We start from the raw sequence: 22,813 nt of genomic DNA, 5'->3' as shown, positions 1-22,813 counted from the left end.
ATACACAACTGAATAAAACCGAATAAATCTCAGCACACGATGTAGCTTCTGCATAGCAATAGTGATTCCACCTTGGGGCTCAGAGGAGGGAACAGTATAATCAGCTAATTATGACCCCAGTTAAAGGATCATTATGACTCTGCACTTCCTGCTGATTCCCCAGATCTGCATTCACCTTCAGTCCTTCTGCCACCTGCAGGAAAGTGCAGGTGATGCCACCTACCATGTGGGGTAATACTGCAGTGGGAGAAAGCAATTTGTCGGCAGACACAGACATCTCATGGAGCCGGTATCACAAAGATGAACACATGGTTAACTTTGCAGCTACAGTAGATTCAGGGAAGGAAGGAAGGGTGGGCGTTTGGTGTTTTGTACAAATCTGAAAACGCACACAGCATGTCAGTGCGCACTTAACAGTCTAATTACCAGCTTGTTTATTCCAGTTGCTCCATGAGCTGTCCTGAGCACAGCTCGTAGCAGGAAGGCAAACTTTTCTTTTCTCAGAGGGATATTTCAGAAGACAGAACAGGGATGGGTGTTCCGTGGACTGCCTGCGTGTTTGGACTTATCTTTGCCTCTACTTTGGGTAAATCATTTTTTTATTCTTGGGGTTTATACCGGGATTTTTCTGTGGATTGGAGGAGCGTTTCCTGAATCCAGATTTCTCACCTACTCCTAAGGGACTGAAAAACAGACAAGTGATGTCCTCCTTCAGGGCAATAAGTTAAAAATAAAACGTTGTGCCAGTTCCCCGAAGGATCCATTTTTCACCCAGGAAAGAGAATCAAAACCATTAGAAAAAAAAAACAGGCAAATGAAATCCTCAATCCCTGTAAAATATTTTGGTCAGTTTTTGTCAGCAGATATTGTGTTAATTTTTTCCCTTTTACGTCAAAGTGAAAACTCTTATTTTGCAGAAGCTGTTCCAGAGTGTCCCCTTGAGATCAGCCCTCAGAAACCTGTGGTGAGATATGGGGACCCAGTGACAGTGAACTGCACTGCAACACAGACACCCAGAGGAATGGGCTGGGAGGCTACAGTTGGGTCTACAGGCATGAAAACAGGTGTCCAGTCTGTCACCTGGAGTGTCAGCAGTCTGACTGATTGGACTGCAGAGCCGAAGTGCTACGGAAACTTCAATACTGAGCCCAAGCAGTGCGGGAAGAATCTCAACATCAGTCTGTACAGTGAGTAGCCTTTTATACGTGCTGTGAAATATAGTGCATAGTGTGTTTCTAATTCCTGTTCAGACAGCTTAACTGACTGGAAGGAGAAATTATATCAATCAGTGTGATGCGAGTGAGATCTAACCTGGACAAGAACACCAGAAAAAAAAAATCATTGAATCAAACCTTTATGTCAGCAAAGAAATGCGGCGTGCTTGCTTCTAGAGCAATCTAACGCTTCAAAACGCGTTCACTTTCTGCGCATTTCTTCCTTTATAGTGCCCACGGGTTACAAGATGGAGAAGTATTGAGTTCAAAGGGGTAATTTTACAGCCCAGGCTTGGAGCAGCGGCGGGCTGTTGGGCTCTTAGGGTGTTGTGCGGTCTTACAAACGCTCGCAAAAAGACCAGCTTGCGTTTCCTTAGGATTCATAGATTTAGGCAGAGGCAGTGGATAGACGCGCCTTTATGAATCAGACCCCTTCTGAGCTTTTCAAGAGCCTCTTGCTACCTGATCATGAAATCCACTGAATAAAGAAACGCGCATGTCACACCAGGAACCACTGTGTAGCTGATATCCTAACAACTCATTTTTTAAACGCATGCGGTAACATAGTACATACTTTAATATAATAAATGCTTTAACATTTTTATGTGCACTTGTTCCCCGTTTCTAATGTTTCATCTATGAACCAGATCAGGCTTCTACAGAGTCCGTGTGTCTGTCGGTTTTCAGTCCATTCCGGCTCTTTATGACTTTATCGCCAGCAGCCATATCACCCTGCAACTCCCAACTGGGAACTGACTGAAGCTTATCAGGTGTGAGCCTGGTCAGTACCTGGATGGGAGACCTCCTGGGAAACACTAAGGTTGCTGTTGGAAGAGGTGTTAGTGGGGCCAGCAGGGGGCGCTCACCCTGCAGTCTATGTGGGTCCTAATGCCCCAGTATAGTGACGGGGACGCTATACTGTAAAAAGGCGCCATCCTTCGGATGAGACATAAAACCGAGGTCCTGACTCTCTGTGGTCATTAAAAATGCCAGGACGTTTCTCGAAAAGAGTAGGGGTGTAATCCTGGTGTCCTGGCCAAATTTCCCATTGGCCTTTACCAATAATGGCCTCCTAATAATCCCCATCTATAAATTGACTTCATTACTCTGTTCTCCTCCCCACTGATAGCTAATGTGTGGTGAGTGTACTGGCACACTATGGCGGCTGTCACATCATCCAGGTGGATGCTGCACATTGGTGGTGGTGGAGGGGATCCCCATTACCTGTAAAGCACTTTGAGTGGAGCGGCCAGAAAAGTGCAATATAAGTGTAAACAATTATTATTATTAAAACAGCATGTTATTATGATTGATTAAACCAACTGATCAGCTTCTCCCAGCCCAGCGATTGCTGCTGCTTTAAAGAGACCTGGAAAACCCGGAGATACCCTGGCCCTCCAGGATCAGGATTGGTTGCCCCTTGCTGCAAACAGATGGATGAGAATAAAAATGAAGATACTTGGACTGAAGAGTCCTGCTGGCATGCTGTAGTCATGGAGTGAAAAGAATGGGTGTGGTTCTACACACAGGTGTTCAAGGGCTGTTTTGACGTTAAGTTACATTGATGGTCCAGTGTTGCCCTGGCGTTGATACAGTTTCGCACCTCATTCTCTGAGATTCCTGCCCTGATCAAAGGCCACCTTAGCGCAGACGTTGGGGCAACTGCCACACCATTCAGGGGTGACATGTGGGGTTGCAAAACAGGTGTGACTGTGCCTGTGATCGAGGGGGGTAGGCCCTTAGAGCAGGGCACGGACAAGGCATCCTTACAGCTGGCCCACTGCGTACAGCCACAGGTACAGTCCAGCCCTGGTTAGGAGAGCTTCAAAAATCCCCCAGTGAGGACAGAACCGAGGACAGGAGCAGACTCCAACACCAGTGACTGAGAGCAGAGGAGGAAGGCCCCAGCATTGTCTTCCTCCCCCCTGTACCCAAATACTGGACTCAGACACAAACAGGATGGGGGGGGGACACCAGGCACACGCTGTTCAGAACGGATGCCAAGAACTTCACCGTTAACTCACTGTGGCGTAAGGAGGCACCAGGTTACCGACTGGGACAGGTTCCGGAGAGCCTGGACTGTTTGTGTGGCACACTTGGTTCTGGTACCTGGGGTCAATTGGACAGCTCTATGACCAAGTCATGGCACATGCTCTGTGCATTGGGTGAGCTGGGGTATGGGAATTGATTACTGGTCATAAATGGGATATTACATATGATAATTGTCTTGTCCGGTCTCTGGCTGCACTGGTGGTTCTGGGAGATGAAGAGAGCCTGTAGCAGGGGGTAAAGGGCGCTAACACAGAGCAAGAGCAGTTCCTGCATGTAGGGGTCACCCAAACTGTGACACTATGAGATCTATATCGTTACAAATGGGGGGTTACAAAAATGGTGAAAATCAGAGACTGACCATGCGGTTTAGTCAATAACTAAAATAAATATTCATGACCCCCAACTTTTATGTGATTTCTCCAGAATATACCCAACCGGACAGTATAATTAGAGGCAGTGAATTCTCTGGCACAGCTTTGGTGGAAAAAAAAAGTAGTAATCCAGGCACTCTTGGTTAAGCAAATGTTTATTAACAATGACAAAACACAAACTACACTACACATAACAAAACATACAAGGGCGGAGCGTTGGCTCTGTGGCTAAGGATCTGCGCCTGTGGCTAGAAGGTTGCCGGTTCAAATTCCGCAGCCGGCAGAGGAATCCTACTCCGTTGGGCTCCTGAGCAAGGCCCTTAACCCCAACTGCTCCAGGGGCGCTGTACAATGGCTGACCCTGTGCTCTGACCCCAGGCTCTCTCCCTGTCTGTGTGTCTCAGAGAGCAAGCTGGGGTATGCGAAAAGATAATTCCTAATGCAAGAAATTGTAAAGGGTTAATAAAGTAATGTTATATATATATACAAAATACAAGTTACTCTATGTCCAGTATTTACAAACATGGCGTTTCAGAGGCCTGGCATTCTAATCACCCAGAAAAACCCCAGACTTCTACTAAGAATAAATACTCTTAATGCCTAACAAGCCAAACAAGAGATAAGCTGCCTTTCTAAAGGAATGCAATACAACCTGCACTTAAATCTCTCTCTCTGCACCCCAGATGCCACATACTAAATGGGAGCCTATATCCCTATTCATAAAAATGCACCCTAAGCAGGAAAGACATTTCTGAGGTATCTTTTACCCTGGAAACCCAAGATCCCTAAAAACCCAGAATAGCAATCCCTCTCTAACAAGGTTCAAATACTTACTGTAGCTCCAGTCAGGTTTGGATGATCATGAAGTAGGGGCTCTCGCCTGGCGCAAGCTTCAAGTTCTGACTCCTCCAGACTCTTGTCTCTCCTCTCTCTCCTCTTCTTGTTGTCCCCCTTCCTTGTTCTTAATGTGATCTTATATTGTGTGTTTCTATACTGCTCATTGGCAATCACAAACTGTATTTAAATCTAAGAAACAGTCACCTAAAGCTGTAACAATATATTTACTTTCACTGTGAAATACTTAAAAGGAGGCATTTCCCCTGTGCCTAGAACTTCAAGCTTCAGAGCAGTTTCTCCCACAGGCTGAGGAGCAGACTCTGTGGCGCGTCCTTTGTTGTTTCAGTGAACGGTGTCTTCCTTCTCTTTAAAAAAAAATAAGGCACATTCTTTGAGCCTCGCGTAAGCACTGGGCTCATAAAAAAACTGACCCCAGACCAAATTAAACTATAGCATTGAGCTTGGTAGGGAACGTACTGTAACTAAAGGAAAAAACATCACCATTTTTTCTACCTTTGCAGAGTACCCAACCAGTGTCTCTCTCAGCTCTGACAGCCCAGTAGATCAGATGGTGGAGGGGAGACAGTACCACCTGCAGTGTGCGGTCCAGAACATCGCTCCTGTTCAGTACCTCACTGTGAAGTGGTACAGAGGACAGACACTGATTCACAATCAGACCTTTTCTCACAACACTACTAGAAAACCTGTGAATGTGTCTGTGAGACACCTGTTCACCCCTGACAGAGCTGACAATGGACAGCAGCTCACCTGTGAGGCAGAGCTCAACCTGGGACCAGAAGGACCACAGCCCCCTCCTGCAAATCAGTCTGATCCTCTCCAAATCACAGTGCTGTGTGAGTTCATGTAACCTTGTCATTTGTGATTCAGTTATTCTGTGCGCTTGTCTCTGTTTTATTGGTGTTCTGCTATTGGGCACTTTGTCAAAAGCATTCTTCTGCATCACTGATATCCCACTAAGTGGTGAAATGTGTTCACTTCAGCTCTACGCGACTGACTGTCATGTTTTCAGATTAAACAGGAATTTCTTTTTCTTGTTCATCAGCCACAGCCAGAGCACCACAGAATTTAGAACTAATAAAACTACGCCAGTTCGACAGACTGCTTTAGACTTCGTACAGTGACCAGGACCAGATGACACAATACTGCTGCTACTTACTGTTTTGTCATATCTTTTTTCTGTAGGAATGTACTGAGTAGGCTGCATCAATAGGACAGTATACTGTAATTTGATAGCTTGCATTAGTATTCCATATTCAGATTTTACTTCATTGCAATTAAGGATAATTTGATAGAACTGAATTTTATACTTTTATTCACAGATGAACCTGAGATCACAGGGTGTCCTCTCAGTGTTGATCTGGAGGAGCATCACAGTCTGCAGAGCAGTGTGACCTGTACAGCTGAGGGCAGCCCTCCCCTTAAGACCAGATGGGTCAAGGATGGACAGCAGATTGACCCCTCTGTCAAGCTGACCAGGACTGATGGAGGACAGTTCACCTATGAAGCTACTAACACACAGGGAACTGTGAATCACACTGTGATGGTAGAAGTGAGATGTAAGTTTTCACAGAATATCCAAAAGCTCTTACTGAAGCACTGATCCAGAGACACTGCAGGCTTCACAACCGCTGAACCAAATATATTACCTGCTGTGTCAACCAGGAGCACATGTTTTCTCTAAGAGAAATTATCTGTTTCTCAAGAGAATATCAGTTATTATGTCAGGTTAAGCCTTGTGTCCTTAACCTGCAAATGGCCCTGAGATCACAGGGTGTCCCCTCAGTGTTGACATGGAGGAGCATCACAGTCTGCAGAGCAGTGTGACCTGTACAGCTGAGGGCAGCCCTCCCCCTGAGACCAGATGGGTCAAGGATGGACAGCAGATTAAGCAGATCAAGCTGCCCGGGACTGATGGAGGACATAAAAAAACATAATTGGAATAAAGAAAAGAAATAATCACACAGCGAGTCAGCACAATAGAGCCAAGACTGAAACAAAATTGTTGATAAAAGGTAAAGCAAAGTGATGAGAGGGCGAAATTTAAAATTGTTAATTGTTTCTTCTAGACAAACCTGTGTTTCCCCAGTCAGGAGACACTATACAAACTGTCCCCGGTAACATAACAGTGTTGGTCTGCCGTGCTGATGGTAACCCACCCCCAAGATACAACTGGACTTATTCTACAGCTGATAATGTGGCTGTAAAGTACACAGACAGAGGGTCTACTGTCACCATCAATGGGGCCTCTACCAGCAATACTGGGATATACACCTGCTTCGCTACGAATGAGGTGGGAGAAGCTCAGAAGACATTTAAGGTTAAATTAAAAAATCATGCCCCCGGTAAGTCTGCTTCAGCCCAAACCTTTTCTGTGTAAGCTACAGAATGTTTCATGCACAAATCTAACCGCCCACTCTGTTTCCCTTTCACTAATGGAGTACTAGGAGATGCCTGAGCCCAATTAATCCTAGCTGGAGCTGGCAGTAGAGCTGGAGACTCTGCATTTAAGGATTGTGGGTTCAAGCTTCACCTTGGGCAATGACAGGCATTCATTTATCAACAGGAGACACACATTTACACTAAGGGTGGTGGGAGTATGGATCAAGCTGCCCAGCCATGTTGCTGAAGCTGATATCCTGGCCTCTTTCAAGAAGTTGCTAGATGAGCTAATGGATTCATTAGATGCCAGTTACCAAATGGGTTAAATGGGGCCAAATTGTTCTCCTCTCCTTTGTAGCCTTCCATTCTTCCACACACCAGCTCACTCTCAGTCCCACAAAGTTCACACTCAGACAAAACGCACACTCACAGTTCACAGACACTTGCAGACACAGCTCACACTCAAAATCACACTCAGACATACAGGCACAGAGCTCACAGCGGCTGCCTCTTGCAGCATCAGGTTTTGTCCCCCGATAAAACTGAACAATATTCCCGAAGCAGCGACCTCCAACTTGTTTTGTGTCGCTGGTACTAGCAGGTCTATCAGATTTCAAAATGGGATGTACTGATGTTCTCTGAATAGCAACTAAAACAGCACTTCTAAAGAGCCATTTTCAGTTTTGCTAATTGAGATACATACTGTATACAGTACGTGTTCTTGTCCGTAATCTTCTAAGAGTGTTTCCATGTTTATTTTGTTCTGGTACTGTAGATGTCTCCGCCTTGGTCGGCTGGATAGTTGTTGGACTGGCGGTTTCTCCGATGTTCGTCGGATGAGCTACACCTCACCCGTTCCGGCTTTGCTGATGACCTTGCCGATGTTCAGGAGCAGCGACAAAAAACCCCAAAAGACCGACACCCCCAAAACACAAAGGAAAGTGCAGGCTGGGCAAAAGCGGCCACAAACAAGAGACACTTGGCAAATGAACGAGTCGCCCGAAATCTCTCGGTTAGTGCAACGGAACTGTCGAAAGATGACTGGACCGTGACGCGAGGTTAACATTTATTAATTTTTTAAATATTTTATCTTCTTCGTGCCTTCCTTGTCTTCCACAGTTTTTAATACACGTGATATTAAAAATCAGAACGGCAACGCTTTGGAGCATCGAGATACTGTATATACCTGTCCGCTATTCCAGTCGCTGCTGTTTCTTGTAAAATCCATGTGCCGTCCATGCTAGCATGACTTCATTAAGCACATTTAAAACGGGGTGTGGATACCTGGTTTGAATAAATCTACTTGTGACGAAGAGAAAACAAGGTCTGTTTTTCGGTGTTGCAAAGGCGGTTCTCGTTACATCCAGCTCTTACATTATAAAACTGAATTGTTTGACTTGGCCGAAGTCCTGCAATGGGTTCAAGGAGAAGTTTCAGGAGAATGGGTTCAAGGAGAAGGTGCGACTTTATTAATACAATCATGAGGCATTGGAAATCTCGGACGGTGGGTTGCGGCCGCGCGTATTGACACTATTTACATGTATCGAGGAAGCGAGCTCGCCATTGTGTTTGTAACGGAAAAGGCGGAAGGAAGGGTGGATATTGATCACGTCGGTTTAAGAAAACAAATTTCACAAACACATTGTGGGTGTTGTGCTTAAAAAGCAATTGAGTCATGAAGAAGACCCCCCACTATCCCAGTGTATTGCATGTCTAATGGTGCCATATTGAAAAAAATCATTTAAAAAAAACTAAAAAAGGTTTCTCAACCCAAAGCAAGGCTTGGAAAGGTCAGAGGACCTGCTTAGTGTGTAAAACACTTACTTGCAGCATTGTGGGTGCTGTGGTTTAAATGCTATTGGCTCGTGAACAGCATCCCCCTATCCCAGTGCATAGTGCCACATTGAATAAAAACACGAGAAAAAAAGATTCACAACGCAAAGCTGTGTCAGTCTTCTGTGTAAAAAATCGGTTTGAACATCATGGGTGCTGTTTTTAATAAGCTGCTGAGAAAAGAATAGGAATTTTCCTGCTGTCAGCAGTATTTTGTATATAGTTGACCCTTACCTGACTGAAAACAGGACATAAAGAAAGGGTTTCAGAAATCAAACAAAGCTTTATTCCCGTGCTTATAGTCTGGGTAATTGGAGACTGAGCTGCTTCCTATGGTGATATACGGGTTTTTCGCACGAAGCCGTATTGAGCAGTATTTCTCACGTTGTGAACGTGTGTACACAGCGGTCCCCCAGTGTTCCCGTTAGTGTGTAATTACGCATCAATGAAAAACCTGAGGTTTACAAAAAGAGAATTAGCTCACTGATAATTGATGATGTAGAGGCTGTGAAACTTTTCACAAGTCTAGGTGTTTCCCTTGCGTAGATATGGACATAAGAATATTCGTGTGTGGTCAAAACAATGGCATACAAACGACAAAGTGAAGACTGTGAAAACATTCACAATGTGCTTTGTACACAAAGCAAGTGTTTTCCTAACTCTAGGACGTTTCGTGAAAACGCTACAGGCGTGCCAAAATCGTTTTGGAACTTCAAGCTAACTTTGCCGCGGTGCATGACTGCATTTGGTCTTCGGGTTACATGTATGTGGAGCCTTTTCTGAAACACACCGATTGAGGTAAGGAGCCACTTAGGAGCGGTTGTTGTACAATAAAGTATTACGTTCATCGGAGCTCTTTTTTTTGTTATAGTTTTAAGAAAAAAAACAGAGAACTACATTTCGTAAATCGATTAAAAAAGATGGACGCAATATCTGGGACTGACCTGTTAAAATTCACTCTCAAAACTGCCTCATACTAACCTCATACCAAAAAAGAAGCATCACGCCTTCCTTTTTTTGTGGGGCAGTTTTGATCAAGTGGAGTTTAGTTTTAGTTCTCCCAACAGAAAAGACCAGTCTTATTTTGCCGGAGCTGTACCAGAGCGCTGTCTTGAAATCGGACCTTTCGGGTCACACATTCGCAATCAGTGTCAGACCTTGCTCTTCAAAGGCGTACTCGGTCTCTGTTTCCCGTTCTTTCCCAGCTTATCATCAGCCATTATCAACTCACTACCATCTGTGGGAGGAGGTAGCAGAATTAAATAGTTGCAGTGAGGGTTTAAAGGCAGAAGGAAAGCAGGGGGGCAGACACAGAACCAGATAAATAAAGGCCCTTCTAAAGAAGAAGGTTTTGAGTCTAGATTTGAAAGAGCTCAGGGAAGGGGACTCTCTGATTATAATAATAATAATTGCTTACACTTATATAGTGCTTTTCTGGACACTCCACTAAAAGCGCTTTACAGGTAATGGGGACTCCCCTCCACCACCACCACCAATGTGTAGCATCCACCTGGATGATGCGACGGCAGCCATGCGACGGCTCACCACACATCAGCTATCAGTGGGGAGGAGAGCAGAGTAATGTAGCCAATTCATAGAAGGGGATTATTAGGAGGCCATGATTAGTAAGGGCCAATTGGAAATTTGGCCAGGACACCGGGGTTACACCCCTACTCTTTTCGAGAAGCGCCCTGGGATTTTTAATGACCACAGAGAGTCAGGACCTCAGTTTTACGTCTCATCCGAAGGACGGCGCCTGTTTACAGTATAGTGTCCCCATCACTATACTGGGGCATTAGGACCCACATGGACCACAGGGTGAGCACCCCCTGCTGGCCCCACTAACACCTCTTCCAGCAGCAACCTTAGTTTTTCCCAGGAGGTCTCCCATCCAGGTACTGACCAGGCTCACACCTGCTTAGCTTCAGTGGGTTGCCAGTTGTGAGTTGCAGGGTGATATGGCTGCTGATACCCACAGGGATAGACCTCCAGTGCTCTGGGGCACAGCAGGAGAAGGCCCTGTCTCCCATAGAGTGTAGACGGGCTTGGGGGACAGACAGGAGACCAGAACTAGAGGAAAGAAAGTTGCGAGGTGGGGAGTAGGATGATAGTAAGTCAGACGGATACTGAGAGCCTTATAGGTGAGCTTGAGGACTTTGTAATTGACACAAAACCTGATAGGAAACCAGTACAAGGACTCCAGGACAGGATCAATGTGATACATTTGGTCATGTTTCTTGTCGCCAAATTGTGGACTGACTAAAGTTTGTTCAGTGTGGATTTAGATACCCCAGTGAGCAGGGCATTACAGCTATCAACATGAGAGAAAAATGTAATCTGGCGATATTTCTGAGGTGGAAGAATGATGTTTTTACAATATGTTGAACATGTGGGTCAGACGTCATGCCTGGATCGAATATCACCCCCAAGTTCTTCAATTTCGATTAAAACTCAAGTACAGTAGCATCCACATATAGGGTTATAGCACTGGCTTTACATAGCTGATGGGGGGGTTCTGGTAAACATGACCTCAGTCTTCTCACAGGTTAAATGAAGGAAATTTTGAGTCTTCCATGTTTTTTTGTCTGTATCAATATTAAACACAGTAATATTGCAGCTCATCTGCTGTGTTCTTGAAGTTGTAATGTTTACGCTGATTTCTGGACATGACAGATAGTGCCACAGGAGTTTCGGTTGGCTACACCTCGGTGATCAGTTCAAGAGCAGATGCGGTGTTATCAGTAAGAGCAGGCACCTCTTCTGCAAGGCGTGTCTTCTTCAGCTGACACCCCACTGGGTGGTGCATCGGGGGTGAGTGAGGTGAGAATAGAAATGACTATGAAAACGTGAAATGTTCACGCAGAAGCATTACACAGGTCGGGAGGTTGCATTTGAAAAGAAAAAGAAAAAGGACCGAGGACCAAAACGCTGTGTCACATCCAAAAAGGCTTGTGTTTGACCTCCTAGGCTGCTACAGTTCTGTATCATCACCCCTGTGTCACGCCTGCTCATTTTAAATGGATTTTCAAGACAAACCCATGATACATACGGCACACGAAACTGTGGATGTTCCAAAACTGTAAATTATTAAATTATTAGTACATTTATTATTTAAAAAAGACTGTAAATGCTGTAAATGTAACAGCTGCCTGCAACTCACAGCTGAGAACCCACTGAAGCTCAGCAGGTGTGAGCCTGGTCAGTACCTGGGTGGGAGACCTCCTGGGAAAGCTAAGGTTGCTGCTGGAAGTGGTGTTAGTGTGACCAGTAGGGGGCGCTCACCCTTCATTCTGTGTGGGTCCTAATGCCCCAGTATAGTGATGGGGACACTACACTGTAAAAAAAAAAGGAACCATCCTTTGGATGAGATATAATACCAAGGTCCTGGTCTCTGTGGTCATTAAAAAATTCTTGAGTATTGATGTTACCCCAGTTTCCTGGCTTTTACCAATTATGATCTCCTAATAATCTCCATCTATGAATTTGCTTCATCACTCTGTCATCCTCCTCACTGATAGCTGATGTGTGGTGAGCGGACTGGCGCACTTTGGCAGCTGTTGCATCATCCAGATGGGCGCTGTTATTAATTCTTCATTTCTTAAGCACGGGTCTTATAAAAGTGGGGCGGCACAGTGGAGAGGTGATTAGCATTGCTGCCTTGTGGCAGTAGGGTCCTGGGTTTGATTCACGAGCCTCTGGCAGCCTCACACACCATCTGAGGGAGGGGAAAGTGAAGTCAGCACATATGAACCTGTGCTCCACTTGCCACTTCTCCCACAGTGGTACATTCTACTCCATAAACAGGCCGGTTCAAGCCATTAACATTCCCAGCTAATAAATCACCCAAATGGGAAAAGACAAAATAAGCCCCATTACACTCTCCCCCATAAGGGAGGTGTTATAAGTTAGAAATGGGAAATCATTGATACCTCCTGTTTATTATGTGCAGTGCTTTCTTTCCTGTTGCTTTGAAGCAGCTTTGCTTTGTCATGGTGCCCAGTATTGCCTGTGCTAGTGTGTGAGGTCTAGTAATATACAGACAGACATTAAAAATGCAACAGATGCTGTTGGTCCCATTGCTCATGTCCTGCCTTCTAAACACTCCTACCAGGAACATTATTGTCCACTATAGCAAACTGCCTTCCACTTCCAGCAGGGGTGAAAAAGCACCATGCAGCCATAATAAACAAGAGGTTTGTCGCCTGGCAGTGTGGCGCTGTTTCTTCATTTGCTTTTTAAAATCATGCCTTGCTGTTTATTCTTGACACTTGGGGTCTATGCATCATTAGTTTGATTAGATCTACTAATAGCTTAAGCTTGAGCCAAGAATTTCATCAAGGTGTTTCTTAAAGGGCTCCATAGACCCGGATTAAGTATTGATGCTGGGCTTTTGGTTCCAGACTACAAGTTCCTTATTTCTATGTTCCAAAAACACCTGTTTCTTAGCATATCTGGCCCATCTAATGTAAGTGTAGCACTCTGGAATTTCAATCCAGCCATCTGAGTTCAGATCTTGGTGAAACCTGTCTGTCCTCGGTGATGCTTTGAATCTGAGAGGTGCTGTTTTGAATTGAATGCGACACCAATGATGCCCCATCTCCATCATTTTCTGTTTCTTTCTTTCCAGCTCATTAACATCCACAGTGTGTCATTTATTTATCAGTTCCCTGTGCTGAAGTCAACACACACATACATAAACATATACACGTACAGTACATATACAAGATCCAAGGTTATTAGAGCAAGGTTATTATTTTATTTTGCTCAGCCACTGCTCATTTCATTGCAGTTGAGCTCTGCACTTAAATGAATCCTTTTAACAAGTTGCTCTCTTCGAACCTTTGCAAGTTTGGAGATGTTAAGTTTGCTTAAGAAACGCAGTAGTTAAAAGATAACCTCCAACAAGTTTTAGAAACCGAAAAACAATCAAAGAGTTCAAATTAAAGAGGTCATTGGTTCTCTGAAGGGTTTGATTATTTAATTGATTGCTCAAGTGGAACAAAAACCAGCAGATGTGTGGATCCCCCAGAACTGGCATTAGGTACCCCTCTCTTTGATTATTCTTATTCCTAAGCAAAATTCTGTAAAGGAAGAATCCATTTCCCGATGTGTAACAGCTCCCTTCTCCCTGCTAACATAAACACAGTAAACCATTAACATGCTACAGACTTTTCCCACCCTAGTTACTGTTATAGTCTGTGGCTATTTAGAGAAACCCCAGGAGAACAGCCTGGAGGCTCAGCCAGCTTAATCTAAACCCCCACTGGCAGTGGTAGAACTGAACAAATTTGATGGAAATACTCAGCTAAATCACTTACTGTAGTTACACGACACAACACAACCACAACCTCGAAAAGAACTAAAGAGGTTCAGTGTCTTGGTTAAGCATTTCATGGTCAGAAAGAGACAGCAGGGATTGCTGAGAACCTGTCACTGTCTCTGAGAGTGCTAACGACACAGGTCTCATCTTCATTTCAATATGTTTCAGCGAGTAAGAAGATCCTTTCCAGGTATGCCAGACGACACCAACCCAGCCTCTAGGGTAGCTTCCCCAGAGATAAAGTCCATTTGGGTTTGCAACATGGCACCCTGGACCGTACCAAAAAGCACCATAATAGACCTCAGCACAGTTGAGATTCTCAGGATCCTGGTCTCGGTCAAAGGTGGAAAATTTCTGCCCATTGTTTATAGCTGTTAGAGAATCCCCTGCAAGTCAGAAAAGATGGGAGTTCATGACAGTGATTAGCTTTGCAGAAAGTGGGCATCCACCTGCGTAGAACTGTGTATCTCAGCATATTTAAATTTGCTGAAATTTGCTAAATTTGAGAAGGATTTCTTCGTCTTCGTTTCCACAGATATTCAGAAAACAACTGCGACATCAGAAGTGAGAGACCGCTACGTTCAAGAAAATCAGAGTTCAGCATCTCTGGAGGTTTTCTTAAGGTTCTCACTTAATTAGAATAATGACAAAAGGGCTTCTTTCAAGTGTGTTCTTCCTGTAAATGTTACTGTGCTTTAGTCGAGCACAAATAATAAAGTGCTTCTCAGGAAGAGAACGTTGGAGAGTAGGACACAGGGTGTAGTCTGGCAGATTCTTTAGTTGATCGCCCAAGGAAAGGCTCCATGGGGTGACCAGGGCATGTCCTAGTTGTGTCAGTACAGGAGGTTTCAGGTTCAAATCTAAGCTGAGCCACTTGCAGCTCATCCTTTTTTTCTGTGAAGCTGTCATCTGCAGCCCTCATCTCTTATTAACAGCTATGGAGCTGCATGGCAGCACCAAATTGCGAAAGAGGCACTCTCTGAAAGAGGATCTCTGAAACGAACAGATAATTTTACAGCACGTTCTCTTGAGAAATGACCCACCTGCTCCCCCATCTTGGAAACCGCTGATATGGAGTGTGAAGCCATCCACTTCGGCATTGACTGCCAGGGGAGAGAGGGAGAAAGAGGAGTAACTGGCATGGGCTCTACCCCCTTCGAAGTCCTGCAGGTCCACCCTGAGCTCGTACTTCTTCCGCAGGGTGAGGAGGTGGATGGTTTCCAGCCCTGCGGAGAGGTCACAGATCAGAGGACGGTTACGATAAGTCACACCTTGCTGCCTGGCTCTATTCATCCGATGGCATTCATCTGGAACCGGCTATAATTTCTGTTCACAGTCACCAACGTGAAATCGGAAACATTCTCACTTGTGTTCTTTCAAAAAATAATGAAATGCTGTACTTGTAGGAAAAGAGAATGGTTCAATAAACTACCCCCCCCTCTGAATGCAGACTACAGCATGGAAACAGAAAATGCCGTGCAGTGTTCCTGCTCAGAGAGGTTGATTGTGTGGGAATTAGACGTGAGCTCTGCACGGCGAGGCTGCCCCTGAGCGAGAGTGCTATCGGGAACGAGGAAGGCATTACCCAGCCAGTACTCCCCAGCCGCGTGGCCAAACCCCCTCCTGTATTGCTCCCAGCCTCTGTAGAAATTCAGCGTGCCATCTGTCCTTCTCTGAAATACCTGCAGACAAGAGTTCAGGTAGAGTAAGGGAAAGCAAGCCAGCCGCAACCCAGGCAATATCGAAATTGCTTAAAAGGCAAAATACGGACATGATTCTCATCTATAACAGTATGTGTTTAAAATTCCTATGAATGTAATGACAGTGTGTGGGATTACCGTCATCCCTGGGTTATTAAAGATGCAAGGAAATTACTTTTTTGATACACATGACATCTTGTTTCCCACAACTGAATAGAGTGCATAATAAAATGAAGTGCAGCTCCTACAGCAAAATTCAGAAAGTCCAGCAAGCTTGTCTGGCGCCGGTCAAGCTCTCCTTCAGACACGGAGTTTGCAGGATGGCACAGCGCCCCCCCCCCCGCAGCTTACAGTCCATTTGCCCCCCTCGGTGTCCATGTCACAGTAGACGTAGACGGGGGAGGTGGGTCCGGCAGGGTATATCCTGTACACCCCGCTCGCTGTGGAGCCATCGTTGTAGATGTCAGCACAGTCCAGGGGCTGGAACATCAGAGGGTGAACTGCCGCTGGCAGCAGGGCTGCGAGGAACAGACAGGCCTGGGACAGGGGGAGAGAGGTCAGAGACACACGGCAGGGAGCACCCTTAACCCTCATCCTCGCTGGGCGATGAATATTGTTCTACGCTTCCTTTGTCTTGGAGACGTTTAAAAAAGCAAGTCTGAGCAACCTGTTTGGAGCATGGTATGGGGTTTCAGCAAAGTATTTTTCTAAGTAATTTGGGTGGGGGAATAAGAATTGAAGTGTAGATTTTATTTGATAAAGAAACAGCACACTTAATCTTGTGTCAGGGCTAAGGAATGACACCATCATGGTATGACACAGAGGTTGTGGGTTGCCGCAAAAGCTCAGTAACCCAGTAAATGTCATTGGTCTTGTGTTGCAATTTTATAAGGCAAAGTGTGAAAATGATTTTTCGGCTCACCTGGAGATCGTACTGATGTTGCAGGCAAAATACAATATAAGGCAGTTCGGAAGGAGTCCTTAAGTGTGGGTTTCACAGAAGAGGGGGGTTAACCCCACCCACCTGCCTTGTGCACACTGGGCGGGATTGACCCTTGTGAGGATGGAGGTCAAGGCCATTCATCTCTCAAATTGAGTCTCCAGGTCCCTTCTCTTACCTTCTGCAGTCACAGGAGCGGTGAAGTTAATAGGAGCGCTCTTACCTTCATTCTGCGGTCTGCACAGCTTACAGCTCATGTCTGTGCACCCGAACTGCCCTTTTTTATAGCCCCACAGAATGTGACAGGAGGTGTGATTCGCAGGGCTGAACAAACAAATACTGTGAATAAGTCACCTGTTTGCGTTGTGCCCTGAAGGACAAGTTGCTTTTGGTTAAGGGGTGTGTTGCTGGGCCGTCAGCATGCTGCTGTGTTTGCCACCCGCTGGACAGCCTCGCTGGGCATCTGTTCATTGCTGGGTGATCGTTAAGCTCGTTAAACTCTCCCGTGGCTCTGTGGGGGAAGAGTTTGTGTGCGTTGCTGTGCAAAGGCTTCATGGAGGTTCGTCTTTCCACCCAGAGATCCTGAACTCTCCTGACGTCAGGCTTTCTGGGGGAAGTGTAGGTCTGGCAATCTACAAAAAGAGGTCATCTTTTCAAGGTGGCCAGGATCTGCACGCGGGAAGGAAGAGTAGTCTAGACCACAGGCTCCCCGCCGAAAGGCTGCGGGTTGGACTTCTTCTGCAGACGTTGTTGCAGAGTTTGCAAAGTCCGGCCTCCCCTAGTGGTGTCAGCTGGTGATGCAGTTTCGCACCCCGGCGCCTGATCTGTGGCCCAGGAGGGGGCAGCACTAGGGGTGGATGAGCGGGGTGGGACCCCTCCTCTATGGGCCGAACCCTGGGATAAATGCCAGGGCTGGGGTAATACCCTCGAGCGCACCACTGCTTTTCCAAATCCTCTTCAACTCCATCCGCATTCTTCTGCAGTGAACAGTGCTTTCGTCCTGCTTCCAGTCAATAATAAAGACGTAACTCTGTCACTTAGCAATTGGTGTTTTTATTGGTTTAATTTTCAGCGTGGTTTCGAAAAAAATCCTCATGAATGCATTTTTCACATTGGTTTTCAGGTTGGGAGACGACATGCATCAAAAATTAAAAATCACTTGCCTTTAAGGTGCACATCAGTTCTGCATATGAGCTGAAATTGCTTTTGACAGTGAGTCGAAGAGTGGGGTGTACAGGAAAATGTCTTCACTAAATGCATGAAAGGTTTGCATCTCAGGGCTATTTTGGGCGAATGCACAAACTGTGCAAGTGAACTGAAGAAGTGCTGTTGATAACGAGGGCAGGAGGACATTTGTCTGACCTTCTTGCACAGTAGCGTGTTGGAAGTGTAATTTCCACTTTTTGCCGCAAGATGGAGCTTTCTGCACATCACGCACATCCCAGATTCACAGTGCTTCGTACTTCACAGAACATTAAAGTTTGAATAGTTTACAAATTAGAAAAATTGACGAAAAAACTTTAAAACACACGGAATTATCGCGTATTTACATTCTATGAAGATATTCAGTATATTTCCAGTCACCCTTCTTCTTTGGTTGCTTGTAATTTATTGATCAGAGTGTCTCAGCCGGCAGATTCATAATTGTTTACTCATCATATATAATACCGCCGAGCGGGTTGTTCCAGACACTCACCACCCTCGTTGTAAAGAAGCATTCATCTCGTCTGTATCAAAACACATCAGTTTTCTGATAGCTGTTAGTTTGTAATCTGCTATGTATGTCGTGTCGCCGCCAACCAAATCGGATTTCACACGAGGGATGGCCACCTTGACAAACGCACGACAGGCTCTGTGGATGGTAATTGTTGTTGTGAGTCTTAATTGAATATTGTCCCCTTCATTGTTCCTGTGGATTATTATGATCGCATTTACCTTCTTTCAATCGCGTTTTTAAAGCAGGCTCCAGCTCAGGTTCGTGGTGTCGTATTCCGCGCCACCGCTAAGCGGAGCTGTGGTGAAGCTCCTATCGTACCTCTCCAGGTGGCTCAAGCTCAAATCCGGCTTCTACAATCCCGGGAGCTCGACTGTCCCACCTAATCTCTGTGCGCCCAAAGCAGATAAGACGTCTCACACACAAGCACTTCGGTATTTGCTGTTACTCGTGAGGAAACTCACGTTTCCCACCGGAAACACGGAATCGCTTGAGCCAGCGTATACAATGAAATAAGAGGCTCATCTATCCCTAAATTAAAACGCACAAAAGAGAGTAGAATCGTATATTAACACAATAATACCGAAGTGTTTGTGTGTGAAACGTCTTATTATTAAACGAAAGGGTACAAAAATAAGGTATAAAGAGTTATTTTTACTCTTTCGTTTAATAATACGACTTTCCTTAATCGTATTTTTGTTCACTGTTATTAAAAGCAGAGTGATAACTTTTTCAGTTTTTGCGCGTTAATCGAAACACGGCAACAGCGATAGGAAACGGCTCCAGCCCCTGGTCTGTAGCTGATAGGCGCGGCAGCAGAGCGCACCGCCGAGTCAACACGGGGTCGCCTTGCGCCGAGCAGGAATTACTGCCCGGCCCCTTTAAGGATTGAGGATCTGGGAGTGACGCGGATACGAGGGCTGGAACATCCCACCTCGCTTTGCGACTGCGAGACGAGGCGCAAGAGCGAAGGGAAAAATGTTTGATGTCGCTTAATCAGGGAAGAGTTTATCCATCGATCTCTCGGTTTTGTAGCGCTCATATATCGTCTCTTCGGGATATACTGTGCGGCGGGTCGTGACACTTCTGGACTCCTGCAAACTCCCAGGCGTTGTCGCGATGGACTGGGGCACGGACCTTTGGGTAAGTTTAATCCTCTTGCTATTTTTTACTTTAATACTGGAGTTGAAATGAGATGCATATTTTTTTTCCTTTTCTTTGAAGTTTAACCGCCCCCCCACCCCAGCACAACACAACACACACGCAGCTCTTTTGACTAGAAAGGCGGATTTCGTTTTGATTTTTCATGCTCTGCTGGCTAAATTGGCGAGCCTTGTCCAAAAGACTTTTATAAAGTCGTTCAACTGAAAAAAAAAACAACAACCTCCAAATCTTTTGTTGTTCTTGTTGGCCCGGTTACACCCCATCAAGTTGATGGGAGTTACCTCAATCAATTAAGGTTACCTTAACCTTAAACAGTGTCCGCTTTTGTGTTTGTTAGGGAAGTTTTTTTTTGGTCAGTGGGGTACTTAATTGTAGGCTAGGTTGCTGCTCGTCTCTTCTGTCTTTGGCGCAAAATAGGTCAACATGTTAAAAAGTTAACGTTGGCTCTTAACGTGGTCAGTAAAACGTGCTCTTTATTATAAAGGGTCGGCGTGGGTGCTGCTGTTGCCTGCCCTGCAAACACAAAACAGCTGACCGTGATTTTTTTTTAATCGTTCAATAAAGCCGATCCTATTTTAGATGGGATCGAATCTGTACGATCATACGCACGCAGAAACTGTAACTGTAGAAGAGAAAAAAAAATACACAACCTTTCAGGCCACATATTGAACAGAACACGTATTGCGGCTACCCGGGGCTCGCCTTGTAATTTGCTAGATATTTTTAAATGCGCGGCGAGTCCAAGTCCGCCGCATCCTGCGCGCTGCGTGGATGTGGGCTTGTCGTGATGTAGTAGCCTGCAGGGCAGACGCGTCCCCCGTGACGAGCTGCAGCCCCGATCAGTGGTTACAAACGCGACACAGCGCGGGGTCTTCTTGAACCAGCGGCTGCGGTGGAGACCATCACCCTCTAATTAAGTCGCACTACCGCTGGGCCGAATAAGTCTCCTCTTGCAAGGCGGCGTGAGTGTCCCGACAGCAGCATGTTTTGTCACTAAGGTCTGTGACATGGTACATTATGTAAAAGTTGTGGGAGTTTTACTTCCGAGCAGTCGTCAGCCGTCTTGCTGGTTGAAGTTTTTCGGACGTGTCACGTTTTTTTTTTTACCCCTGCGGGCGGTCTGGGTTTGGCCTGTTAATTGGCCTTCGTTGGGCTCCGTGTTGCGAGGTTAATAAAATTGTCTTTTTCGGCCCGTTTCCGACATCGGATCCCTGTTATTGTTTTTATTACTACTACTCCTGCTGTGCCGGAGAGGAAACGGCGACTCCCAGTCATTTCCCTTGTTCGTGCCTTGCGCCGTACGTGATGCCCAACTGCGCGCCCGGCTTCACCCTGGATGTCGCGGTTTCTCGTTTTGTCTCCACGGACTGTTACCTCTCCTCCGAACCACTGGGCTTATTCTCTCGCCTGGCTTCAAGGGTCAGGTCCTAAAAGGCGGCAGTGGGGATTGGGGTCTGAAGTGACCTGGAGAAGTGTCTGGAGAGAGACTGGACCACAGTTCCCACACCAGTGCCCTCAGTATCCTGGCAGGAGACGCTGTGCTGTAGGACGTGAAACCAAAGTCCCGCCAACTTGGTCATTAAAGATCCCAGGGCGCTCTTTGCAAATAAGTAGAATAAAAGTTAAAAAAAAACTGGCTCAAGGACCCCCCTCCCATGTCCTGGATAAATTCCAGCACTCTGGGCTTGAATAGTTTGGCCTCTCAAAAGTTCCTGCTTAATGCAGCTGGTGGAACAGTTCCTCACTCGCCTCCCCTGTCAGTCCAGTGGGAGGTAAAGTGCATCACTCCTTCCTCGGGACGCTCTTTGGGTTGGAATGCTCTCTATAATCGCAGGTCATTTTCATCGAAGGGAGCATCAACAGTGCCAATCGGCTGTGAAGGGCTGGTGAAGTTCACACTGGGGCAGCTTGTCGAATATAGAGCAACCTCAACCCGCCAGCACCACTCCCCCCCCCCACACAAACAGGTCAGGGGTCAAAGGAGGTCAAAGGTCGCTATCCCTTCAGTGCAGAGCTGGAGCTGCTGACTGTCCAGCCTGAGGAGATGAGATTTAAGACTTAAGAGAGATGCTCTGAGCTGACTCCGGGGTGCAGGCAGGAGTCTGGAGTCTGGCTCGGCTTCGCCTTGCATCAGGGTGGCCCACCCCTCCATGTCAAAGAACTGTTCGATATTGAATCAGGTGCTGAACTGACTGGAGCAGATTGTTTTCCCCCCTGTGTTTATGAGCACCAGTGTGGTTCCACTGCTCTTACCCCCTATAATAATAATTTCTTACACTTAGTGCTTTTCTGGACACTCCACTCAAAGTGTTTTCCTGGTAATTGGGAATCCCCTCCACCACAATGTGCAGCCCCACCTGTCTGACACAATGGCAGCCATAGTGCACCACTTGGGGAGGAGAACAGAGTAACGAAGGGGAATATTAAGAGGGCGTGATTGGTAAAGGCCAGGGGGGAAATTTGGCCAGGACACCAGGATCACAACCCCCTACTCTTTACAAGAAACACCCTGGCATTTTTAATGACCGCAGAGACTCAGGACCGCGCTTTTTCGTCTCATCTGAAGGCCGGCGCCTTTTTACAGTATGGTGTCCTCACCACTATCCTGGGGCATTAGGACCCACACAGACTGCAGGGTGAGCGCCCCCTGCTGGCCCCACTAACACCTCTTCCAACACCATCCTCAGTTTTTCCCAGGAGGTCTCCCATCCAGGTACTGGCCTGGCCCACACCTGCTGAGCTGCAGTGGGCTGCCAGCTGTGAGCTGCAGGGTGAAGGAGCCGCTGGCCTGTAACGGACGGTGTAGAAGGCTACCTGCTGGGGATCACTCTTGCTCTCCAGTCCGCTGCTCCGTCTGCCCGTCTCCCCTCTTTCAGGGCGGCGCGTGTCGCACAGGGAAGTGCGGGCCAGGAAGGTGAAGGAGTTGCTCGGGCTCGTTTGTGCATTGGGAGTTCTCCAGCAGGTGTGTGTGTGTGTGTGTGTGTGTGTGTGTGTGTGTGTGTGTGTGTGTGTGTGTGTGTGTGTGTGTGTGTGTGTGGACGCCAGCAGAGACGCCGTCGCCAGGGAATTTAGCTATCCCCATCTTGATTAGCCCCTGCCGCCGTTCTTGATAAGTGGCGAGCAGGACCTGGTGCTGCACCTCTTCCGGACAGCGCGTGCCAGCTGCCCCCGGCCCCTCTCGCTGGGATCCCCGGTGATGGGGGATTGCTGCTGAGCGCGGAGGGGGGGAAAAAAAACCCCCTGATTGCCACCGAGCTGCCTGTGGAGG

The 22,813-nt window shown here is 46.4% G+C and overlaps 3 protein-coding genes across 8 annotated transcripts in view; 2 read left to right on the top strand and 1 right to left on the bottom strand.

Annotated features, from left to right (window-relative positions):
• Nucleotides 1-381: 381 nt before the first annotated feature.
• On the top strand, nucleotides 382-8,197 carry LOC148650046 (vascular cell adhesion protein 1-like). The gene is made up of 6 exons (XM_088603433.1): nucleotides 382-586; nucleotides 918-1,187; nucleotides 4,996-5,328; nucleotides 5,815-6,051; nucleotides 6,562-6,837; nucleotides 7,650-8,197. The coding sequence occupies exons 1-6, from the start codon at nucleotides 532-534 to the stop codon at nucleotides 7,712-7,714; spliced, it is 1,236 nt and encodes a 411-aa protein (XP_088459559.1). The 5' UTR covers nucleotides 382-531; the 3' UTR covers nucleotides 7,715-8,197.
• Nucleotides 8,198-13,338: 5,141 nt separating this feature from the next.
• Nucleotides 13,339-19,093, bottom strand: LOC148650045 (microfibril-associated glycoprotein 4-like). Of its 4 annotated transcripts, XM_088603436.1 has the most exons (6): nucleotides 18,603-19,093; nucleotides 17,022-17,299; nucleotides 16,079-16,264; nucleotides 15,613-15,709; nucleotides 15,071-15,253; nucleotides 13,339-14,413 (listed from the first exon to the last, which is right to left on the bottom strand). In XM_088603436.1, the coding sequence occupies exons 2-6, from the start codon at nucleotides 17,220-17,222 to the stop codon at nucleotides 14,067-14,069; spliced, it is 1,014 nt and encodes a 337-aa protein (XP_088459562.1). In that variant the 5' UTR covers nucleotides 17,223-17,299; nucleotides 18,603-19,093; the 3' UTR covers nucleotides 13,339-14,066. The 4 variants fall into 4 exon arrangements, with proteins under 4 accessions (XP_088459562.1, XP_088459561.1, XP_088459565.1 ...); XM_088603435.1 differs by having other exon boundaries at nucleotides 17,022-19,093; XM_088603439.1 differs by lacking the exon at nucleotides 18,603-19,093 and having other exon boundaries at nucleotides 16,891-17,163.
• Nucleotides 19,094-19,335: 242 nt separating this feature from the next.
• LOC148650044 (cdc42-interacting protein 4 homolog) overlaps nucleotides 19,336-22,813 on the top strand; it is a 46,935-nt gene continuing 43,457 nt past the window's right edge. Inside the window, exon 1 of one of the 3 annotated variants that reach the window (XM_088603416.1) lies at nucleotides 19,336-19,524. In XM_088603416.1, coding sequence (XP_088459542.1) covers nucleotides 19,501-19,524 — 24 coding nt within the window. In that variant the 5' untranslated portion in view covers nucleotides 19,336-19,500. The remainder of the gene's footprint in view (nucleotides 19,525-22,813) is intronic. The other 2 variants (XM_088603417.1, XM_088603418.1) reach the window with 2 other exon arrangements.

Source organism: Lepisosteus platostomus, chromosome 13, assembly GCF_059453375.1.
Source record: "Lepisosteus platostomus isolate fLepPlt1 chromosome 13, fLepPlt1.hap1, whole genome shotgun sequence".
NCBI lineage: Eukaryota > Metazoa > Chordata > Actinopteri > Semionotiformes > Lepisosteidae > Lepisosteus > Lepisosteus platostomus.
This window is presented reverse-complemented; position numbering and strand designations above follow the sequence as displayed.